The following is a 25,629-nucleotide window of genomic DNA, read 5'->3' as shown; positions in this document are numbered from 1 at the left end:
AAGTGTTAATTTTAAATAGTGCCTTTTGTTGTTTCACAAATAATTCCACTAGTGGTTTTCTCATGGGTTGACTTTACTGAAGTGGAACTTTTTTAGTATTTCCCAGTAGGTTTCAGAGCACCAGCTGAGTAACTGATTGCCAATATATGTTAACTGAAAAAAGGTTTCCACATTTTTTTTTCCCAACAAGAAGTTTAGAAAACTTGTTAACATTTATAGGTGTAAACATTTTACTTGATTTGATTGTTGAATAGCTTTTAAACTAGTGTTTACTAAGTGGCTGGAATGTATGTAGAAGTGCTTCTGTGATGCTGTTAAGTACAAGAAGCAGATACTGCACAATATTGGCCTTGTAAAAACATGCATTAAAAAAGTCTGGAAGCAAAAACACACAAGTGCCAATAGTGGTTACAGTTGGATAGGGGAATTATGAGATGGTTCTATTTATTTCTAATTTTATGTTATAATGAGTGCTTTCTCTGTATGAGACTTTTTAAATTCTTTAGAAAATATATTCCCCACAATGCCAAAACCAAATAAACAAACAAAACTCAAGCCAAACATCACCTCAGCACCCCTAAATTTACTCCAAATACAAATAGACTTCTGACTCAGTCTCAGGGGCACAAGGCACTTGCTTCAGTGATTTTGTGCAAGATAAGAGAACACTCCTTGTCCTTGCTCCAGGGAAGGCTGCAGTGCTGATCAGCTTGTGCAGGGTATGACTTAAGGAGGAGACCTAGGTTTGGGGGTCATATATATTGTCGTTCAATTAGAACATTGAGTTCTCATTCCTGACTATAGTGTCTTCATGATTCTGCTGACACTAACATTAGTGGGATTATGACATGGAAAATAGAAATGAAAAGATGATCTTTAACTTCAAAAGACAGAGACACATTGATCTACTTAACTGTCACCACCTCTTGAACTCCTTTCCATCCAACCCTAGATGATTCTGTGCCTACCCCTTCACGCCATTGTCATAATTAATTGTAAGGGCTCATATACTTGGTCTTGCCCTCTAGATACTACGTTCCTTGAGGATAAAGCCTCTACCTGGTCTGTAGATGTATGCTTATTGCCTGTGGCACTTCGTGGTACATGGTGGCACCCAGTAAATGTTGAGTGAATGACAAGCTCTCCAATATCCATTTTTGTTACTTCCCCAGTCCTCTGATTTTTACCCGTTTGCTCCTTAGAAATGTGTGCAGTGTTGTGAAGTCACTTCTTTTTGCTTTCCCATATAGCACTTTTCAGGCATCTCCCTGTGCCACCTGTTGTCTTACTGGCCACTTCCTTTCTATTACTCCCCTGGCATCATCCCCCACCATGACGCTCACAGTTTCAGCCGGCGCAGCATTACAGGAGATCCTGTTCTCTGGTCCATTGCCTGCAAATGTTCATTGGTGGTAAACATTCTCAGTACATCAGCAGTTGTCAGATAAAGGGCTTGAGACATGATTCCCAGGAAGGAGTAGAAGCAGGTGGTGATTAAGGGAAGAGCACCATGGAAGAGTCAAGAAGGCCCGTGCATAATGGATGAGATATGCAAAGTTTTTAGGCCCTAAACAATGCTTTGGTTGAGAATTATTCCAATTAAGCAAAGGGAGATGACCCATTCAAAAGGGCAGCATCAGATCTTAGGTGAGTGAGTAAAAATTTAAAGTCTCCCTTAAAACTGGGACAGAGATAGTTTCTACTGAGCCAGTGAACGTTAATAACAGATAATAAATAATTAAATATCATCTCAATATAATTTATTGGTACAGCTGAAACTCATAATCTAGCATTTTTATTTATTTATTTATTTATTTATTTATTTATTTATTTTTACTATTGCAGTTAAACCAAATGAAATGAGTGGTAATTTGATACTCAAGAAATAGTACCTGGCCTGCGGTATTTGCAGTGTAGTGATGAAAAACGTAGATTTTGGAGTCCAGGAGTCCTGGTTGTGTGACCTTGTTTAAATTGCTTGATTTCTTTGTGTCTTATTTGCAAATTGAGGGAGGACCTATCTAACAAACAAGATTAGGAAACTTGAGGGAGATAAATTAAGGGAAATACTTACCTGATGCATGCAGTATGGCACATATTCTCAATCAATGAGAGGCGATTTTTATTGCAATTGCAGTTTTTCAGAAGAGAGGCAATGTGGAGCAGCTGAGAGAAGAAGGGGTTGGAAGTGAATGAGCCAGGGTCCATCTCCTATTACCGTTTCCTGCAGAAGTCACAGAGCTCCTGCAAATCTCATTTGCTCCAGCTGAAAACAACTTTGCAGGCTTGTTGTGGAAGACTCCACATTGTAGTACTTGAAAAATGTAAAGCATTAATAGTTGTGAAATTTACATTAGATTAAATTTAAATTTGTCCTAGGTTAATAAAGACTGGGTTATTTCTCAATAATAGAAATGATAGGAACAAGGAAAAGCTAATGAGTTGTGAAAATAAATAAACAAAAAATGACCAAGTCATCCTGCTGAAGATGGAAAGCTTCCTGGATTATAAAAATAATGAAAACATCATTTTTAGCTTATGAAAGTTGTGTAATGATTAATCATTTCATACTTTGTCTTAATATGTGATATATCTTATACATATATCTTAACCCAGAACTTAGATTCAAAAGTTTTCCTTTTCTCAGAGAGGAATTTTAAAACCCCACTCTTGATGGGGATCAGGATAAAGATTAAATTATTTTTGAAAAAGGAACTTTTATTATCTATTAAGGAGATAAGTGAACTGATAGTTTAAGATATTATGGGAATGTTTAAATTACAATGTGCAGACAGTTTTGAGAACTTTGGAAGATACTGTTTACTTATTCACTTATACATTCATCCATTAATGCAGTCATGTGGTCATCCATTTACTTAGCAAACATTTATTGGGCAACTATTTTATGCCAGGCTCTGAGTACCACGCCCTGGGACAAAATAACGAGCAAATCAGACACAGTCATTGACCTTTGGGAGTTAAAATCTTATAGGGAAGACAGACGCTAGTCAAGTAACAACTGATAGGATTATACATTGGATTTATTTATTAGTTAAAGTCTCAATAAATACTAGGCAACACTTTGTAGTGTTGTTTTATTTTTGGAACATTCTTAAAACTAGTAAGCTGCCTTTCACAAGAATAGTCTAAATGATTTTTTTCACTTTTTTTTTTCAAAACTCAACTCTCCTTTCCCTGAGATCAGTGCGAGTGAGGTTTGTCTGTGTGTAGAACTGGAAGAACTTCCTGTCTGTGAGGTTTAGCAAACATGGGTGGTTTATCAGTGTAAGTAAGGACTTAATGAAGAGTAAGATAAATACCAACCTGCCTTGAAAAAGTCCAGACAGCGTTGTCTGTGGGGTTGGAGGTCTTGTGGTCCAGCAGCCCACTGAAACCCTGGGAAATGCACATGCTTGTCTGATGAAGTACATTATATTTATTGCTGCAATGCTGCAATGTCATTTTAGCCCATATGATGGTAACAGGCTATTGCCTTCCATTACTCTAAATGTCTGGGAATAGTGGGATATGATTTTGACTGATATTCTTCTATTTTCACAGATGATCAACCTTTCTTAATAACTGTAAGGCAACATATAATTTTTGGAATCTCCCTTAATCCTGACGTGAAGAGCAATGATGCTATGGTCCCCATAGCAGGGATACAGAATGGTTTAGATGTTGAATTTGATGACACTGAGCAATACATCTATTGGGTTGAAAATCCAGTAAGTTTTGAATAACATTCAAAGTATATAATTTATTCTTGAGGAGCCTGCCTGCACTGATGTTTTCTTATAAGCAAACTTTTGTCATGTGGGTAAAAGGGAAACAATGTGGAAATAAATTTATCCTTAAGTTTTTTGATTCAATGAGGGGTATAAATGTGAGCTTGGCCTGGAGCAAAAATCGTAACACTCTTTAGCTTTAGAATAAGAAACAAATTTAAGCTATTGTGTATTATTTATTCATTCAGCAAGTATTTTCTAGAAGTGCCTATGATTTGCCCTGCACTGAATTACCTGCTTCTAACCACAGAATACGTGCCAAGAAGCAGCAGTCACAATGCTTGCCCCTAGAGGAGTCTTAAGCTAGTAGAAAATATTCGACGAATATAAAAATGATCAAAACTCAAGACAAAAGTAGTAGTTCCCTAAGGGAATTTAGTAAAAGCATTTGATGTGGTGCTGGGGATCCTTTAGAATCTTTGCCTCTAGGGTAAGAATGAACATTTCTCCAGTTCTCTTCCTCATAGGTCATTTTCTTCAGGCTTCAGGGAAAAAACCTGTAAGAATAGGGAAAGGGCAAAGAGACTATAAAGGAGGAAGAGAAGAAAGATCTTTGTGTTTCATGTTTGTCACCCATATACAAAATATACTCCTGGCCTTCTGATCCACATCTGTGACTTGGATTTTTCTTATGACTCGTATGCTTGTGGTAGTTAAGAACTATCTCTGTAGCCAGTACTTGAGACAGCCTGAATGGTAAGCCTTGTGTATTCCTGTGACACACTGAAAAATCATTTGAAGCCTACCCAATGGTGCTGAACCTTTGTTTGCCCTTCCTCTGAGTGTAAGGAGTGTTGAAGAAATACAGCAGCTGGCAGTAGCCACAGTGAAGAAAGGGTTCTTTTGCAGGAGCCATGGCCTTGGAACCGCTCACCTCCCCTTGTCTTTCTTTCCAGGGTGAAATTCACAGAGTGAAGACAGATGGCACCAACAGGACAGTATTTGCTTCTATATCTATGGTGGGGCCTTCTATGAACCTGGCCTTAGATTGGATTTCAAGAAACCTTTATTCTACCAATCCTAGAACTCAGTCAATCGAGGTAATGATTCCATAATACTACTTACACAAACATTGGATTTAGATTGATGTAAACTCTAGTCTCAGGAATAGATCTCATATGGATTTTGGAATCATTTTTAAGCAAAAAGAAAAAGGGAAAAGATATTAGTGTTAACTATCAAAGTCTCTGAAGTGAAAGAGGAAAACCACCTTAAAAAATTCTTTTTTTTTTTTTAGGCAAAGTCTCACTCTGTCGCCCAGGCTGGAGTGCAGTGGCAAGACCTTGGCTCACTGCAACCTCTGGCTCCTGGGTTCAAGCAATTCTCCTGTCTCAGCCACCCAAGCAGCTGGGATTACAGGCGTGCACCACCATGCCTGGTTAATTTTTTGTATTTTTAGTAGAGACGGGGTTTCACCATGTTGGCCAGGCTGGTCTTGAACGCCTGACCTCAAGTGATCCACCCGCCTCGACCTCCCAAAGTGTTGGGATTATAGGCATGAGCCACCACGCCTGGCTGGCAAAAATAAATTATTTGAGCTTTCTATTGCTCTATTTTGTTTCCTCCTAATTATCAATAGTACCTTGTTGCTATAAAAGTATTTTAGGTAATTTACAAAATAATATATAAGAAGATAAATAAAAGTTGCATAAGGAATTCAACATAAAGGGAACATTATGGTAAGCAGGGAATTTTTACTATGTTTCCTCATCTAATCTTCAATGCTATTTCAGTTCTCAACCAAATTTATAGTTTGCCTCTGTTCTTAGATGGAAATCTTTCTATGGCTCCAGTACAGTTTTTCTAACAGCAAAACAGAAAGCAGAAACTTGATTCTAATTCCTTTGATACTCTCTTCTTCAAGATAAGTGTTCTTTTTACTCTAATTCCCAGAAGAAATTCTAGATGAGGCGCAGGTATGAAATCACATGAAGTAAGTCAGAGGTAACTTGACTAGTGTTGGTTTGCTCCACTCTGAGAGAAGGGTAAAACATGGAAGGGATTATTAATTCATAATAATTTTGAAAGTGAAACTTCCCAAAGCAAAGAGAAGGTTTTGGAGGGGGATAGTTAGCAGAGCCCTGACATTCCACTGCTTTAGGTGGGGACCAGCTGGCAAGACGATTTTTCTTTGGAGCATTCAGAAAGATACTGAAGATGAACAAGGCGCACAGCAGCCTGGTGGCTAATTTAGAGCACGTATCTATACTAAAAAGCACTCTCTGTAGACAAAGAACACAGCCTATGTAGAGTTCGGTACTATCTGAGGTTTCATGCATCCATTGGTGATCTTGGAATGTATCCCCCATGGATGAGTGCGGACGACTGTTTTTATTTCTGCCAAATGAAGAAATAGGGAAAAGGTGTCCCAGGCAGAGAAAAGAGCTCTCACTAGAACAGCGCTTGAGTTTACAAAGACCTTTCACTAGCATCTAATTTAATCCTCGCAACATTCCTGAGGGCAGGCAGGTCTGGTAGCCATTTGTGATGAGAGGAAAATTTGCGGTGTGCACAAATATCTCAAGCCAGGTAGAATCATCAGGTGTTAACATGAAGGGCCCCTTGGAGGCTCCTCTGGTTCAAGCTCTTTTTTTATTTTTATTTTTTACATCAGAAATCAAGGCCCACAGAAGCTAAGAAGTTGTCTTAAATGGTCAGCTTCGCTGCTCTAATTCCTGAGCAGTATTCTCTCTTTGCACTTTTATAAACTACAACTCTGGCAATCCAGACTGGTTTAACCCTCTTTGACAGTGGCAGAAAATATTTTTCATGATTTCAACTAAAACTATCATCCTCCAAATTAAACATAGGCAACATCTACTGCCTAAGAACCTTACTAACAAACTCATATCTCTCTAGAGTCCACCCAGTGCAAAGCTGTCTTAATTCCAAATGACAATTAATATGCTCTTATTTTATCTCTTGGTCTCTTGACTAGTAAATGGGGTTCTTTTCTTTTAAACTGATAGTTTTCCAAAAGCAGGGAACATGTCTTTCCCATTAGTGTTAGGTGCAATGCAGTAGCAGCCAGTTGGAGAATAACTGAGCATGCATGTGTGTATGGATTGGTAAGGCCACTTTAACCACATGAACCAAAAGTTTCTAATTATGCCCCAATGCAGTGTGGTACAGAGGAAGGATATTTTGATTTGGAGTCCAAAGACCTGGCTTTGAGTCTGGGTTGCTTGCTCATTTTATTCATTCATTTAATGAGCTAGGAAATGCTTTCTATGGATCAGTTGGTCCTGGATATTCTAAGATGATTTTAAAGATTTTGTCTTTAAGTAGCTCACATATCTGTGAGATAGATTCATAAACAAATACCTGTGCCCCAGTGTTGTAACTGTGATAAAGCCAGTGAATATAAAGTGCTAGTGATTGGAGGCAGAGGTATAAGTGAGGGGAGAGAGCATGCAGACTTCCCATTCATGGTTACTTGTGAGCTGAGTCTTGAAAGATGACTAATACATCCTTCCTTATCCGAGGATTTCACTTTCTGAGGTTTCAGTTACCTGCAGTGGCCTCAGAATAGGTGAGTACAGCACAATAAGATGTTTAAAAGGAGAGAGAGAGAGACCATATTCACATAATTGTTATTACAGTATATTGTTATAGTTGTTCTATTTTTGGATTATTGTTAATCTCTTACCGTGTCTAATTTATAAATTAAACTTTATCATAGGTGTGTATGTGTAGGAAAAAACATAGTATATATAGCGTTCAGTACTATCTGAGGTTTCAGGCATCCATTGGTGATCTTGGAATTTGTCCCCCATGGATGAGGGGGATGACTGTTTTTATTTCTGCCAAATGAAGACATAGGGAAAAGGTGTCCCAGGCAGAGAAAAACAGTTGAATAAAGACCCTGAAACATGGAAATGCATTTTATGACTGGGGACAACACCACATTTTCTCCACTTATGAGCTATTCGACCTTGGACAAATTACTTAACTTCTCTGAGCCTGTTTTCTCATCTGTACAGTGGAGTTTATGGCTGAGTAAGTAAAAGTGCTTCATAACACTGAGGTATCCTGTAAATACAGAGCGCTGTTTCCCTCAAATGATCAATATTTTTAGAAGATCCATGAAAGACCTATGAGAATAATGATCCAAGGGCAAATTGCCCTTTTAATGGTTTTACTGGTGTTTCCCCTTAGGTCATTTAAATTGTAAGTAAGTCTTCCAAGTGATTGTTGGATTAATTAAGAAAATAGGAATCGTATTCACTTTCTGTTTACCTGTATAATATTCCTTCCTGCCTAAGAGTAGTTCGTGTTTAACTCCAACTCGAAAATAAGAGAAACAGTGAAGAAACTGTTATCCACTAGGGGTAGCTGTGTTCCCATCCACTAAAAGAAATTTTATAGCTGAATTGTAAAGCCTACAGAATGGCCGTGTGAGAGAGAGCTCTATATATTCCAGAAAACAAGAAAAGGAACTTTGAACCAAAGAGATCCTTAGTCTTAGGAAAAGGAGAGAGACTGTAGCAGAAAGAGGCAAACTGAGAAAAGAAAAATTACCTTAGTCCAAGCAGGAGTGAAAGATACCAGACAATAGACAGAGAAAAAAAATTTAGAGAAAAGAATGAGGGAAAGAAGAAGGATATGTGTGTGTGTGTGTATGTGTGCGTGTGAATGCGTGCGCACACGTGCACACGCATGCGTGAGAGACAGAGAAACACAAATAATCTATTTGTATTGAAAAGCAGTTTTATAGAAAAACCTTAATGCAAAAATCAACAGACATTTTCTAATTTCTTACTAATTGTCTCTTAGACTGTCTTAGGTACGTATTAAAATAGCTTCATTGCTGTAAGAAACTTCTTTCTAGTCCAATAAACCATATTTCTATGTGCTGTATCAGGGCCCTGTTAACACTGTGATTATAACAGTAATAATCACAGACAGCCTTGGGAAAGCCACTAAACCTCTCTAGGCCTCTTTTTCTTCATCTGTATTGAGAAAAATAATGGGATCTACCTCACAGAATTGTTTGTGAGGATCAAATACAATAATGCTTGCTCTAATACCTCATACATAGTAAGTGACCAACAGATGGACCAATTAAACAATAGAAGTTTATTGAACACAGTTGTGCTGGGTGCTGTGCTAAGTGATTTACCTGTATTATCTCTTAGTCCCGTAAGGTCTATGCAGACCTTCCATATTTGACTGATAAAGTTCAAAGAGGTGAATTTCTTTGCCTCAGGTTGTACAGTCAGGACCTGGAAGGGCAGAGATTTCAGCTCATGTGTTTCAGTTTAGGTTGTTGACTTGGAACCAGAATTCACTGTACCTCTGAGTAAATTTGGACTATTTTGATCAACTGTGTTGGCGGTAACTGGCCACTGAGTGCCTTGGCGGGGTACAGGAAAGCTGTGGGGTTCTCATTTGTCTTCCAGAGGTTTCTCTTAGCTTTCCTGAAGGATTTTTGCAGTTTCTTCAGGCAGTGGCTCTGTATGTTTTCCCAACTGAATCTTCCTTTTATCCATAAAAATGTTCCCTCTTGAAATTTTAGATGAGTTGGAAGTAGGAACTTGGGAGGTGATTTTGCTGCTCTTACTCTCATTTTCTATTGAGCTAATTTCCTCATTTCCCTGAAGTACAATATAGATTATCTGAATCTCATGCAAACCCTCTCTCATCCATCCCTAATCGTGCTTTGGAATTTGTTTTGTATTATAAGTTCTCCTTCATCTCAGTTTCCTTTGGTTCCCCTTATGAAACTCAGTTCTAATAAGTGATTTTATGCTATAGGTTTTGACACTCCACGGAGATATCAGATACAGGAAAACATTGATTGCCAATGATGGGACAGCTCTTGGAGTTGGCTTTCCAATTGGCATAACTGTTGATCCTGCTCGTGGGTGAGTATTCACAAATGACACGGGTCTTCCATGCAGCATTGTTCTTGTTAATGTCAGGGTCTGACAAAATGGAAGATTTCCAAATTAGGACATCTTCTGATTTCATATGTCAAGATTTGAAAAATAATAGATCTCAGTGAGAAAGAGAAATAGCTCTGACCTATATTTAATGTGCAGGATATTGTTTGTATTTTGTTCTATGGTCTTCAAATGAACAACACTGGATTTAAAATTAATTCCAAACAAGCAAGAATTTTAGGAATTTTAAAATAGCATTATAAGAATTGATAATATATTCTGACTTTGAAAGGACATGGAAAGCTCTAAGGGGTTATGTAACATTTGCAATAGACCTTGAAGGATGAGAAGCCTTCTAGTAGGCGGAGAATGGGTTGCAACCAGGCAGTGATTCTTGAGGCCAAGGGAGCCATGAAGGCACAGAAGTATGGCGGCACTTAGCAGGATTGTGGGGAGAGCTGGAACCAGAGGCTTAGAGTAGGGAGCTGTTGACCACATGGGAGATACAACAGATAAGATCATTTGGGGACAAATCATGAAGGGCCTTTAATATCATGCTAAGGAGTTGAACTTTATTCTTTTGAGTAATAAGGAGCAAGTAGGGATTTTTTTTTTTTAAATTTCAACTTTTATTTTAGATATGGGGGCACATGTGCAGGTTTGTTACATGGGTATATCGTACCCAGATACTGAGCATAGTACCCAATAGTTAGTTTTTCAACCCATGCCCTCCTCCCTTCCTCCCCTCTCTAGTAGTCCACAGTGTCTGTTGTTCCCATGTTTATGTCCATGTGTGCTCAATGTTTAGCTCCCACTTATAAGTGAGAACATGTGGTATTTGGTTTTCTCTTCCCAGCGAGGAATTCTGAGGGAGTGATAGAACCAAATTTGTGTTTTAGAAAAATTAGTCAGGATTGATGTGGAGAGAGGCAAGGGCCAGGAAGACCAGTTCGGAGAAAATGGTCTTAATGGATATAGGCTGGAGTCCTCTGGTCTGTTTGATTGGCTATTTCATTCTGTTGATCTACTATACCATATTATAAACCAGAATAACAAATTGTAAAATATGAGCACTGATTTTTTTTTAAAGAGATCGTCGCATCATTCCAAATGGATTTTGGCTTAATGTTTGAAAGTTATCAGATTCTTAGGCCTAGAAGGGCACTGAAGAAGTAATTTGTATTAGCTGTCTGTTTCAAATAAGGATGGCATGGAAACCAAATCCAATTCTTAAAGGGCACAAGAAGCAAACATTCTATTCTGTGTCTGCTGGCTTGTACTAGTTTTCAGTTATTCTTTCTAGAAGAAGGACCGTCTTAGGTTCGAAATTCTACTTTTGAAACTCAGGCTCACTCATTATTTTTCATTCATCAGACATTTCTGCATTGTGCACCTTTGTTGGGTGTTAGTTAAGATAGGCTAACTGTTGAAGCAAATAAACTCCAAAATATGTAATGGCTCAAAGAAAATAGAAATTTATTTGTCTTTTATATGGGCAGTGGGGTTTGGGCAGAAGATGGGAGGAAGCTGTACTCTACATAGTCATTCGGGGACCCAGGCTGATGGATGCTCTGCCATCTTCAGTAGGAGGCTTCCTAGGTCATTCTGGGTATCAAGATCTTTTGAGCAGTAAAGGAAAGAACATTCAGAAATTCGCTAGGAGGTTTTTATGAGCCAGGCCTACAAGTAGTGCACACCACTTGTGCTCACACTCCTTAAGCTAGAATTGGGTCACATGACCACAGCTAACTGCACGAAGGACATGCAGTCCACCTATTTACCCAGAGAGAAGAGGAAGACATTAATTTTGGCAAGTGGAGGCAGTCTCTTTCATGGGGCCATGGTGGGAAGTTCAGAGGGTGGATACAAAGATTGAAGACCTAATTTGCAACCTTTGCAATCTTAAGGATTTATGGCTTAGTAAGGAGGATAAGGCCTGTGTATAAATAACAATAACCCAGGTTCATATATGATTAAGAGCCACAGAGAGGCTAAAAAAATTGGGATGATAGTGCTATAAAGAGGCGACCTTTCAGCTTGGTGGAAGAGATATCATTTGGACTGGATCTTAAAGCATACCTAGAATTTCACTAGGCATGGTAGCTTTTAAGATATATCAGGTGATATGAAGAATGGAAGGTCAAGAGCAAAGGGACAGAAAATTGAGGGTTTGTTCAAGTAACTAAGAGCAACCCAGTTGGGTTGGGAGACAATTAGAAGAGCTTAGAATTTTGTCAGAGGACATAGGAGGAGAAACAAGACAGAGACTTGAGGATCTAATGTCTTGGATTCTCAGTGAAGAGAAAGTCTTGATAAAGTTGTGATAAATGTTATTTAACCAGTTGTTGCAGAAAAATATCTTTGTGGATGATCACTAATAAAGAGCTGAGGCAATTATAGGGTCTCTGGTGATATTCAAGAGCGGATGTTGAATAGAGATAGTAGAAGTTAAAAGAATGGAAGGAGGATGAAGAAATGTGAATACTCTTTTAAGAATTTTGAATTGGAAAGTTAGAGAAAGATAAACTTGTAGGTCAAAATGTAACAGGAAAATGTCTTTCAGAATAGAGAAACCTGAGCATATTCTTTAGCAGCAGATGAAAGATCAATGATGAAGAAATAATTGATTGAGAGTGAAAGTTATGGGGAAGGAATTAGAAATTTATGAAGAACAGGAATGACTTGAAAGAGTCAATATGGGGAACATGATATAAAGTCTGCTAGGGATGAGAATCCTCAGCTTAGATTAGGGAACTTAAATTTTTAGTGAACTCAGAATTCATGAAAGTTTTGTGCTATGTCCAGGAAGCTCTTGGTAGCCTGAAATGGGAGAGGAGAAAGAAAAAAATGGCAGAAACCCAGGGTTGGAGATTAGCTTAGGCACGATGGGAGCCCAAAAGAATAAATAAGAATGTTGTTGAAATGGTTACATATGATGTCCAGGTGTAGAGGGACTGGAGGGTTGGGAGCTCAGGCAGGGCTTAAGGGCAAAGAACAAGTTTAATAGGAAAAGTTAAAGCAAGGAAGAAATGAGAGTTTTTGGTCGAAGCAGACCATTTCAGAGTCTGAGAACTTAGAGGCGGAGAATTTTAGAGCTGAAGATGAAATTCAAAGGACGGGTATATTGATTTGGTGGTGGAAGAGGTAGGTGAATAAAGACTATTTAAATGAAGGGGTTTGAGGACTTTTCAGAAAAGAATGTAGGAGGATTGTCTATTGAAGATATAGAAGGAGGTGCAATCAAAAGGAATTAAAAGTTGGGTTCAAGTCTAGAAGTTACGTCTTCAGTGGAAATGGAAAACAGCCCTTCATATATTTTAATACATTTTCATATATGATGGATTTGGCAATGCTGTGTGGTGATTATGGTTCATGCATACGTGATCGCTGTGAAATAGAAAGAAAAAAGAAGTCTTCCTTACCCCACAACAGCATGATAATGAGATTCCACTCTCACAGAAAAGTGTTACTCATTATTTCTCCTATTTTCTGTGTCAGTTTTCAAAACTCTTTGCATTTTTCATCACAGAAATCAGGTTAGATAATTAAGTAGCTGGTCTTGTGGTAGATGGTGATTTGGAGAAGAATTGAATGATGCCTGATAAGTGATCAGGGAGTGTACTTGGCAGCTTTTTATATTAGCTTTGGCCTTCACTATGTGCTGAAGATGGAGGGATTATTGATGTAGGTTTCTTCCTTGTCATAAGCTTCCCACACATCTGACCATGCTAAAAGTTCAGCTGCCAGTGGGAAACCCTAGCTTCTTATTCCAGATACCATTTAAATGGCCTCTACTCCAATTATAGCTAGCAAATATACCGACATTGGTAGAACACTGGTGAAGTACCCCTCCACATTGTATGCCACGAGATATTGATTTTCAGCCTTTGCCCATTGTATTGTGAGCATCTTGAGGACAAGTAATACACATTGTCATTTATGTCGCTGACTCAAATCCACCTTCTGTTTTGTTACATGCTGGTGTTTTTCATGGTCGTAGGAAGCTGTACTGGTCAGACCAAGGAACTGACAGTGGGGTTCCTGCCAAGATCGCCAGTGCTAACATGGATGGCACATCTGTGAAAACTCTCTTCACTGGGAACCTCGAACACCTGGAGTGTGTCACCCTTGACATCGAAGAGCAGAAACTCTACTGGGCAGTCACTGGAAGAGGAGTGGTATGAGCACCCTTTCAGTCTTTTGGTCTTTATGCTGAGCTGGTGTAGCTGATGCTGAGTGTTCTGAGCTGTCAGGCAGTAGTTCTTGAACAATCTTACTTGGTAACTTGTACCAGTGTTTCATTGCCCTTTCTCCCAATAACTTCTCTTCCTTGCACATACCTCGCCCCTAGCTGAAGTCCAGTTCTTTATAGTATGTGCATAGTTCCCTATAGGGTAATGTTTATTAATTTTCCCACCAACGTTTGTTTTTCTTCAGGATAAATTAATTCCATTTGTCATTTCTTACTTGTCGTTTCAGAGCCATTTCTTCATGGTTTAGTGATTTCAGTGTTTTTCTTTGAAAGTACTCTGGGTTCTCCAATTATAGAGAATATACATATACCTGTATATATGGAGAGAATATATATATAAAAAATATAGAATATATGTCTATACTATATGGTATATAGAATCTATATAGATTCTATATATGATCTATGTAGATATAGAATATATATTATAGAATATAGAATATATATTTATAGAATACAGAATATATATCTATTCTATATAGAATATAGAATTTATATATCTGTATAGGATATAGGTATATTCTATGTATCTACCTATGTGTGTGTGTATGTATGTATGTATCTATTTATGTAGCAAGGTTCTGAACTCAGCGTCCCCTCGTAGCTACACATTCTTCTCTAATATTTTAACATGATTAATGCACGTGTGAAACTTTCTTTTGCAGTGATTTTCAGCTCCAAGGTTGGGTTCATTATATTCTACAATAAGAAGCAGAAACTATAAAGTCTTGTTCACTCATTGAAATAGTATTTGACCTTCACTGAGCTGGGGCTAAGCACATAGACAGTGCTCAATAATAATTATTGATGAAGCATTGCTTTGGGTGCTGAACTGAATATATGCTAGTCCCTTCCTTGCTTTTTAACAGTAGTTACTTCAGATCCTTGACATTGATGCTTTTCATAATATTGTGCAGTAGGTTTGGCTTTCAGTTCATTGTTTGTTCAACAAGTACTAACTTCACTCCGAATATGGACCTATAATGGTAGTAAGCTTTGGAGATTGAAAAGAAGTGATGATGTGTGTGAAAACACTTTGCAGAGTTGTGTGCATGTGTGCAATGATGAGGAAGCTCTTGTTACGTGGTATGGTTTCTGTACACACATCTGACAGGACACAGCTTCTAAATCTGCAAGCTTGTTAGTGGTGTGACTCTCCAACCTTTCTCCTAGTGTAGTTCCCTTATTTCTCCTTCACTCTCCTTGTTTAATCATCACCAAATGCTGCAATCCATCCTCAGCCTGTCACTCATACCCAGATCTTTTCTGCCACCTCCACCTCTCTCTGGCCTTGACTAGGCATGGCCTTCAGTGGTGAAGCCTGTTTTCAAGTTGGAGACATGTTTTCTTCATAAAGCCACAGTCAGCAAGTTGGATCACTTGGTACTCCAAGCTGAGCCTTGCTCTGAGGAGTAGCTCCCAACACTTCTGTGAGGCTGCTCAGCTAATCTGGTCCTGGCCTCCACTCTCTCCACTCTCTCCTCCAAGCTCATGTTCCTTATGTTCTAAATTCTAGAACTTCGATCAGTTTCTAGGGCATAACCACTCTTGTAACTGCTGGGCTCCCTTGTCAGCCATTGCAGTAAAGCCACACTGTGTCTCTCGCCAATACCCAGCCCAGATCCTGGCACAGAGCAGGCACTTGAGGCAGGTTTTTGGAGTGCAATTAAACCAGCTACATCTGCATTTCATTTTTCTTCCAGAGGAAGCTGACTACTTGTCATTTTCCCTTAGGGACTTTATTCTTGTGGTTCTTTTCCAGTGTGCCAAAGCTATTTTGATTAAAGCTTGTTATCTGTTCAAATTTAATGGCACCATTTTTGGCCCCGTCCCGTCTTGCTGTCCTCTGTGGTTGTTTGGGGGCATATTTCCAATCTCCATTACAGAAATTGTCAGTGAAGGTGTTAAACTCAGGGTGAGTCAGCTCCTGTGCAATGACCCACTCTTAGATGTTTGAGTATATCCTTGAGCAGAATATCACATGCAGGGACTAGTGGTTTAGCTCCCTTTTCTTCACCATGCCACCTGAAAAGGTGACTCATGTGAGCTCTGTCTTCATTATCAGTGAAATGGGCACAGTGACATTTTCCTGACCTGCTGCTTGGTGTAGTTGTGATGATCAAATCAGAAAATAGATGTGAAAAACCTCTGTAAGAGATAGAGGGCTGTATAAATGTGAGACATTGTAATTAGGAGAATATTAGTGTTTAAATGTTCAAAATTTTCACCATGAATCCATGAAACTAATGAAAATTCCACTCCTTTAGATTGAAAGAGGAAATGTGGATGGAACAGATCGAATGATCCTGGTACACCAGCTTTCCCACCCCTGGGGAATTGCAGTCCATGATTCTTTCCTTTATTATACTGATGAACAGTATGAGGTCATTGAAAGAGTTGACAAGGCCACTGGGGCCAACAAAATAGTCTTGAGAGATAATGTTCCAAATCTGAGGGGTCTTCGAGTTTATCACAGACGCAGTAAGTATTTGTCACTGAAACACATTCGTGGGTGTATAATGCATATTTACACGTAACTCACATTTGTAAGCACACACTCACACACAGTTTCATGTACATACACGTGCATACAAATTGAAATTACCCGAAATATTTAAAAAATGATAATGAAGTCTTAAACATGGTTAAGTGCCAAGGGCTAATTTGGCATCTGAAAGGCCAGATTGACTTCGGAGTAAGTTTATTCCCTTTCTCTTCCCATTACTTTCAATTCCTTACTTTGCTTTTGCTTCATAGAACACCCTGTTTTCTATTGTTTGTGTTACTTATTAGAATATAACCTCCGTACAGGCAGGCATTTTGTCTGTCTTGTTTACTGCTCAATACTCTGTGATTAGAATAGTGCCTGGCACATAGAAGGTGCTCAGGGCATATGAGTTGGATGCCTGCTGGGAAAGTGGTAATGGGATGGAATTTTTAGTCTTAAAAGGAATGCTTTTGGATGTTGCCTATTTCAACATTTTTTTCAAAGATAATCTAATTCTGATTTACCCCTTTAAATTAGTGTTATGATATAGGTATTATTTTTTGATGTATTTGATAGCTTTTGTCTTCAGCCAAAGATGATCAAACAATTTGTTTCCTGTCCTATAACCTAAGTTTGTCACTAGGTATTTTTTTTTTTTTTTACTGCATGTGAAAGAAACACATGCAATAGAAATTAATTTTTTATTACTATAAAGAATATTCTTTCTTTATTTTATTTTTCCATAGGTTTTGGGGGTACAGGTGGTGTTTGGTTACATGAGTAAGTTCTTTAGTGGTGATTTGTGAGATTTTGGTGCACCCATCACCTGAGCAGTATACACTGCACCCTATTTGTAGTCTTTTATCCCTCGCCCCCTCCCACCCTTCCCCCAAGTCCCCAAAGTCCATTGTATCATTCTTAGGCCTTTGTGTCCTCATAGCTTAGCTCTCACATACCACTGAGAACATACGATGTTTGGTTTTCCATTCCTGAGTTACTTCACTTTGAATAATAGTCTCCAGTTTCTTCCAAGTCACTGAGAATTCCATTAATTCAAGGATTATTCTTTAAATCTTATTTCATATATTTTTTTAAAAATCACATTATTGATCATGTAACTGAACATATTATTTTAAGTGCCAGTTCATGGGCAAATTATGAACAGATTTATATACTGACCTCCCTAATCCTTGCATGATTTGTAGAAGAAAACAATTGAAGCCCCATTCTCTAACTATTATACAATAGTTGGGTTACTGGTTTCATACCTTTAGGTGTTATTGTATAAGGTCTAGTCTCTCCAATGTTGTTTTTAGATTGTTAACTCAGCTACTATATGTTGGTTATTAATTTTTAGAATAAATTATTTGGTGACCCAATTAAAGAAATTTGAGATGGGGTGGCGAGTAGCTAGGATCAAAAGTTACAAATGGATTTTGTTTTCATTTAGATGCCGCCGAATCCTCAAATGGCTGTAGCAACAACATGAATGCCTGTCAGCAGATTTGCCTGCCTGTACCAGGAGGATTGTTTTCCTGCGCCTGTGCCACTGGATTTAAACTCAATCCTGATAATCGGACCTGCTCTCCATATAACTCTTTCATTGTTGTTTCAATGCTGTCTGCAATCAGAGGCTTTAGCTTGGAATTGTCAGATCATTCAGAAACCATGGTGCCAGTGGCAGGCCAAGGTATGCCAACTCCAATATAAGTAAGATTTGACTTCATCTGGCACCAGGTTGAAATCCCTGGTGACATAAAAACATTTCTTCATGTTTGGATTCAGTGCATAATGAAGCTTTCCTTTCCCTTTAAATCAACTGGCACAGCCTAAAGCATTTTTCAAACTTTAGTGTGTCTCAGAATCACCTGGAGGGCTCATGCCAACACAACTCCAGGCCTCGTCCCCAGATTTTTCGGATTTTGTAGTCTAGGGTAGGGCCAGAGAATCTGGACTCCTAATAAGCTCCCAGGGCATGCTGATGGTGCTGGCCCATGGATCACACTAAGAACCACAGGCCCAGAGCAATATAGAATGTAGGATGGGTCTGCAAGAGGTACTACAGAGTTGGTGTTCCGAAGAACCATGCCCTATTTCTGACTATTAATGGAGATTTATGGTAGAAGGTATACTACTATTTAATATGGTAATGAAATAGTCCACAATTTGATTTATTAATATATATTTGGTGAATTGAAGCAAAAGAGTTCACAGTATTAGTCCCTCTTTAGTAATCATATTTTTGCAGCACTTTGTGCTTACATACTGTGAATGTATAAAATGATCACTTGCTTCCTAGATGAACCAAGGTTTTTAGGTATACCTTAGCACAAGAGGAACTAAGAGTTTTCTGACATTGCTAGGAGAATGTCACAGGCTAAAGATAGAAATAGAGGGTAGAAAGGAAGGAGAAAAGGATGAAGTGAATGAAGGGGTGGTAGAGATGGTCAGAAAATACAGAAATGCATCTGGAGAAAGGAATAAAAGAGCTTCCAGTCCCACACATCCTCCTCCCTGATGGTCATGTTCACGTGGACTCATGACTCATCTTCGTTTTTCCATATCTAAAAAGTTATGGATCTAAGTTATCATCTTGTACAGATATGACAAATTCAATAGTTTTTTCTCCCAGCTTTTCATTAAAAAAATGTTCAAACACAGAAACGTTGAAAGATTTAGCAAATATCCTTATACCCTTTACCAGGATTTAACAGTTGTTAACATTTCATCACATTTGAGCTCTCAATTTGTATGTGTGTGTGTGTGTACATGCGTATGCATTCACATTCATTTTTGATGAACCTTTTGAAAATAAATTTTAATACCATGCCACTTTACCCCTACATATGTTAGCATACAGTTTCAAAGGGCATTATTAAATATTCATAATCATATTTCTCCAGTTGGCCTCACAATATTTTATATATAGCTGTTTTGTTCCATACAAGATCTAATCAAGATTCATGCATTGCACTGGGAATATCTCATTAGTTTCTTCCAGTTTGGAGTAGTTGCCTCTAGCTTTTTGCTATGACATTGATGTTTTAAAGAGGCAGACCTGTTGTCTTTGAGAATCCCACACTGAAGATTTGTCTGAATATTTAGCCTGTCTTTCATTTTTTGCATTACCCTGCAGTTCTCATGAAATGGAAGTTAGGTCTAATTGCTTGATTAGATCAAGGCTAAATACATTTAGCAATAATACTTTATAGGTTATGCTGTGTTAGTTGATACAGAATCTTATTAGGAAGAACATAACGTCAGCTTGTCCTGCTCTTAGTGGCGTTTGAGTTTAATCACTTGGTTAAGGTGGTCACTGCTACACTGCTGCTTTTTAAAGGTGTATTTTCTTCCTTCTTAATTTCGGTGGAATCTATGCAGTCACACTTAGGCCCTGTGAATGTCTTGGTTCCCAAGCATGTTTTACCCATTGGTTTTGGCAGCCATTGATGATCCTTGTTTGAAATGATTATTTAATTGAGGATTGCAAAATGGTGATTTTCTTATTCTAGCATTCCCTTTACATTTGTTAGATAATATTCTTCTATAAAGGAAAGCTCTTCGTGTCTCCTCGGTTTACCTTTTAAATAATTTATTATTATTATGGGGTCAAATTTTTATTTTTTAAATTCAGTGTGTTACAGTCAATTACTGTAATCCTTCTTTTGGTGTTCTAGTGGATCCATTTTGGCCAGGGAGAACCTCTTCAAGTGGCGACCTGTGTATTTCTGTGTACGCCTTGTTTCTTGGTACAATAAGGTGTTTCACGCTCACTTCGTACCTTCCCTGCCTAAACCTATAATCAGCATTTCTCCCGGGAGCAAGAGCTCCTTATAGTGGGAAAGAGTAGAAACCAAGATGTGGGTCTGCTCACTGCAACTGGGAAAAAAGGGTTTCATTTTGTAATGGGGAGATGCTCAGAGCAGGGGGTTGGGAATGAGGGTTTGAGAGGAAGGGCAGACATTTAAAAGTTCTAATTTCAGTGACAGCATTGTTCAATGATCTTTTCTTAACTTCCAGGACGAAATGCACTGCATGTGGATGTGGATGTGTCCTCTGGCTTTATTTATTGGTGTGATTTTAGCAGCTCAGTGGCATCTGATAATGCGATCCGTCGAATTAAACCAGATGGATCTTCTTTGACGAACATTGTGACACATGGAATAGGAGAAAATGGAGTCCGGGGTATTGCAGTGGATTGGGTAGCAGGTATGTAAGCTGTATGGTGATTTTAATGTGTTTGCATCTCTGTCATCTTATTTATGCTAGAAAGTTTAGCCTAACTCCATGTGCTACAGGTTTGTTTCTCTAGACAGTTATTAAGACCATTTAAGATACATTGAATCTAGATTAAGCTATGTGTCTATTTGATAAATGATATGGTGTTTCAGTTTACAGATTTATAACAAATTAATCATTATCATTTTCTTCTGTTATTAACATAATCTGAAGACAAAAATGGCTAAAATATTAAATTATGTGGATTTGGTTTTTTTACACTTAGATTTGCACCTGATTTCTGCATTAGAAATTTTCTAAATTTTCAAGAGAAAGGGATATAAAAATATAAACTATGGAACAGCATTCATTTACTTTGAAGCTGAGCAATTTTAGTTGCCAAATTCTTAATTGCTTCCTTTTATTCATATATAAAAATCACTTAGATCATGAGATATTTTATCAGTAATTTTTTAAAATGCCTGGTCCAGTATTACATTAACTTAGTTGTATTTATTCATGCACATAAGCTTGAATAACCACTCATTTTTATCACTCGTTTGAGTAAAAATACCACTCATAATTAGTGGTATTATATGTTTTGGAATATAATCCAATTCTACATAAAATCAGTATCATTGGATCAAGCTTGGTAAGTAGGCATCACTTAGAAATATTAGCATGTAGGCAGGGTGCAGTGGCTCATGCCTGTAATCTCAGCACTTTAGGAGGCTGAGGCAGGCGGATCACCTGAGGTCAAGAGTTTGAGACCAGCCTGACCAACATGGTGAAACCCCATCTCTACCAAAAACAAAAAAATTAGTCAGGCGTGGTGGCGTGTGCCTGTAATCCCAGCTACTCAGGAGGCTGAGGCAAGAGAATCACTTGAACCCGGGAGGTGGAGGTTGCAGTGGGCTGAGATTATGCCACTGCTGTCAAGCCTGGGTGACAGAGTGAGACTCTTTCTCAAATAAAAACAACAACAAAAAAGGAAATATTAGCATGTATTATGAAAATCTAAGTACTATAATAAGAGTTTATTGCAAAAAGTAAATATGGTAGTATGGTTAAATAAAGCTTTAATTGGGTTCCTAACTCCGTTCCTGAATAGAAATTACTATTTCTGAGGGTATAGATAAAGCAGTAGTCAGCAAACTGTGGCCCGTGAGTCAAATGCAGCCTGTTGCCTGTTTTTGTAAATAAAGTTTTATTGTAACACAGCTATGCCCATTTATTTGTGTATTGTCTATGGCTGCTTTCGTGTTATAGTGGCAGTGTTGAGTACTTGTGAAACCATATGCTCTGCAAAGCCTAGAATATTTATTATCTGACCCTTTACAGAAAAAGTTTGCCAACCCTGGATTAAAGGATTGGAAATGAGCAAATATATACATGGCAAGTAGAGTTAGGTAATGAAAAAATGTATCAGTAACATATTTCACATTGGCCTGATTTCTCTAGAGGTGGTTTGAATCAGATATAGGAACAAAATATGTGTGTCTTCGTAGTAGCATTGATAGTTCAACAACAGACTTTCAACTACATGAAATCAATAATTTGTGATCATTCTCTACTTATTATACTATCTTCATAAAGTCATCTTTTTATTCTAGCATTTACATAAGGCCCAAAAGGAAATGGACTTTTGTTTGGTCACTTTTAGAAGGTCCATGGGATGAAAACACCTACATTAGTTAGAAAGACTAAGGAAAAACTTCATGTTAACCTTAAGCACAAAGACCATTTGATAACAGCAATAACAACCTGAGATGCTGCTGGTGCTCCCTCTTTGCTACTTTTATCACATTGGGGTAGAAGTTGTGCTATGAAAATGTATATTTAGAGTGTTTCAAGTAGGTATTAAGCATTTAGAGCTTCAGATAGAAAAGGAGGGACATTCTGGAAAATATAACTTTCAGTAGAAAGTCGGTTATGATGTTGCTATGAATTCTAATCTACTTTAGAAGCTGAAGATAGGCACTTTCTCTCTAAATTTGAAGATGCAATCTCTATAATTCCTAGGAATAAGAATTTATTTTTCTAAGCCTACACTGGGACATTTATAATCTTGGAAAAGACAACATATAGTGACCCAAACTTCAACCTTATATATTTTGTTCTGAATTTGTAAAGTTCTCCTTTTTTTCTTCTTGGTTCTCCATTGATCAGCATGCACTTGCATTTTCCCGTAGGAAATCTTTATTTCACCAATGCCTTTGTTTCTGAAACACTGATAGAAGTTCTGCGGATCAATACTACTTACCGCCGTGTTCTTCTTAAAGTCACAGTGGACATGCCTAGGCATATTGTTGTAGATCCCAAGAACAGATACCTCTTCTGGGCTGACTATGGGCAGAGACCAAAGATTGAGCGTTCTTTCCTTGACTGTACCAATCGAACTGTGCTTGTGTCAGAGGGCATTGTCACACCACGGGGCTTGGCAGTGGACCGAAGTGATGGCTACGTTTATTGGGTTGATGATTCTTTAGATATAATTGCAAGGATTCGTATCAATGGAGAGAACTCTGAAGTGATTCGTTATGGTAGTCGTTACCCAACTCCTTATGGCATCACTGTTTTTGAAAATTCTATCATATGGGTAGATAGGAATTTGAAAAAAATCTTCCAAGCCAGCAAGGAACCAGAGAATACAGACCCACCCACAGTGATAAGAGACAATATCAACTGGCTAAGAGATGTGACCATCTTTGACAAGCAAGTCCAGCCCCGGTCACCAGCAGAGGTCAACAACAACCCTTGCTTGGAAAACAGTGGTGGGTGCTCTCATCTCTGCTTTGCTCTGCCTGGATTGCACACCCCAAAATGTGACTGTGCCTTTGGGACCCTGCAAAGTGATGGCAAGAATTGTGCCATTTCAACAGAAAATTTCCTCATCTTTGCCTTGTCTAATTCCTTGAGAAGCTTACACTTGGACCCTGAAAACCATAGCCCACCTTTCCAAACAATAAATGTGGAAAGAACTGTCATGTCTCTAGACTATGATGGTGTAAGTGATAGAATCTACTTCACACAAAATTTAGCCTCTGGAGTTGGACAGATTTCCTATGTCACCCTGTCTTCAGGGATCCATACTCCAACTGTCGTTGCTTCAGGTAAGTGCACTCCAGGTGCTGCTTGTCCTGCAAGTAGGCACAATGGGGTCAACACACATGGATGACTGAGTGTTTCTAATGCATATGAGACTCTAATGTCTTTGTGTGTGCTTGTGTGTATGTCTGCTGGTATGTGTCCAGGTATAGGGACTGCTGATGGCATTGCCTTTGACTGGATTACTAGAAGAATTTATTACAGTGACTACCTCAACCAGACGATTAATTCCATGGCTGAAGATGGGTCTAACCGCACTGTGATAGCCCGCGTTCCAAAACCAAGAGCAATTGTGTTAGATCCCTGCCAAGGGTATGCCATCATCTTCTTTGTTATATTTCTGTCTGCTTATTTCTGGAAAAAGTGGGGCCTGAAATTATGTTCATAGATAGCCAGTGTGTTATGGGCTTGTAACACTATGACTACAGATTCAAAAGTGAAAGCATATTGAGTGATTTTACCTGGAAAGGAGGGTGCAGCGCATAGCTCCCTTTGACGGCAGAAAGGTTGGCAACATACTAGGAAGTCAACACCCTGGCTCACTAGATACCTTTTGGACGAGTTGTATAAGTAGAAATGGAGTTTCTTTTGCCATGTTACTGGCAATTTGCCATTAAAGAATATTGTCCTTTTTTTTTTTTTTTAAAGGACTATGAGGTTCCCTGTGAATTAATTATTGACTCCTTTTGTATGACTAGGTACCTGTACTGGGCTGACTGGGATACACATGCCAAAATCGAGAGAGCCACATTGGGAGGAAACTTCCGGGTACCCATTGTGAACAGCAGTCTGGTCATGCCCAGTGGGCTGACTCTGGACTATGAGGAGGACCTTCTCTACTGGGTGGATGCTAGTCTGTAGGTGTCTCTGGTTACTCATGTGGGTGTTAAGAAGAGTTTTTCCTTCCATTTCCGAAGAAGAGGGATTTGCATCATGTGATGAAAATATAACATGCCAGATAGACATTGCCGAAACATAGAATCACAGTTTTAGGAACTATGTTTATATTGGAACTTGGTGAACATACTGCGAAAATTTATCTATATCATGCATTGAATAGTTATGAACTAAAAGACATCTAAAGATGCATTGCTAAATATATCTATAATTTCAGCTATAATTATAAATGTATTTTCTCAATTTAGAATTACAAATGGAATTACTCAACTTACATTCTGCAGGCCCTAGGTAACTGCTATAAAATCTGAATGACTTTTAAATGCCCATTGATATTATGGTTTTTTCTGGGCTTTAGCATTCAATGTCTTCTAGAAAATTCTTTTCTTCAGTCTGACTTTTTGTCGTCTTTTCAAATAGACTCTTTCTTCTCTGGCAAGCTTCTCCTCAGCACATTTCTTAATATTTTCCTTTTGTCAACTCTAATTTTGTATGTAAACTTCTTCAAGTACCCCGCATATGTCTCACATTCCAGTCATCCTAATGGAATAGTTGAAGGGATGAAATGATTTTGTTTATTATGGCTGGTGTCTACGTATCAGGAACCTTAATTTTTCTTGCATATTTCTTTGGAATTTTAGGCTTGTGATGCCAAGCACCTAACCTCCTGATCTTTTCTTTATTCTCCTATTTGAAACAAAGCAGTGATGCTTTGAGTCTAAGCTTGGATTATTCTAGGTAAACACCTCAAGGCACTCAATAAATATCAAATTGAAAAAGTCACTAAGGAAGTGGGATGGAAATGTTATTGTTTTATTGAGAGTCTGCTATGTGCTCAACACTGAGTTCCATGCATTACATGGATTATTTCATGTTTTCCTGTTTCTAATATCAACCTGGTTCCTTTTGTAGGATTACTATTCATATTTGGAAGTCAATGATTTTATATAGGCTATTGTTTGATAAGCAAACAAGACCCCCCATCACCAGAAG

The 25,629-nt window shown here is 38.3% G+C and overlaps 1 protein-coding gene across 1 annotated transcript in view; it reads left to right on the top strand.

The window, feature by feature from the left end:
• Positions 1-25,629, top strand: part of LRP2 (LDL receptor related protein 2) — a 231,935-nt gene that overhangs the window by 128,959 nt on the left and 77,347 nt on the right. Inside the window, exons 32-41 of the mRNA XM_054476935.2 lie at positions 3,562-3,728; positions 4,685-4,828; positions 9,546-9,655; positions 13,674-13,851; positions 16,193-16,406; positions 17,864-18,103; positions 20,434-20,622; positions 22,824-23,744; positions 23,886-24,051; positions 24,438-24,596. Coding sequence (XP_054332910.1) covers positions 3,562-3,728; positions 4,685-4,828; positions 9,546-9,655; positions 13,674-13,851; positions 16,193-16,406; positions 17,864-18,103; positions 20,434-20,622; positions 22,824-23,744; positions 23,886-24,051; positions 24,438-24,596 — 2,488 coding nt within the window. The remainder of the gene's footprint in view (positions 1-3,561; positions 3,729-4,684; positions 4,829-9,545; positions 9,656-13,673; positions 13,852-16,192; positions 16,407-17,863; positions 18,104-20,433; positions 20,623-22,823; positions 23,745-23,885; positions 24,052-24,437; positions 24,597-25,629) is intronic.

Source organism: Pongo pygmaeus, chromosome 11 (assembly GCF_028885625.2).
Source record: "Pongo pygmaeus isolate AG05252 chromosome 11, NHGRI_mPonPyg2-v2.0_pri, whole genome shotgun sequence".
Taxonomy (NCBI): domain Eukaryota; kingdom Metazoa; phylum Chordata; class Mammalia; order Primates; family Hominidae; genus Pongo; species Pongo pygmaeus.
Note: the sequence above shows the minus strand (reverse complement) of the source record. Positions and strands in the feature narration are given on the sequence as shown.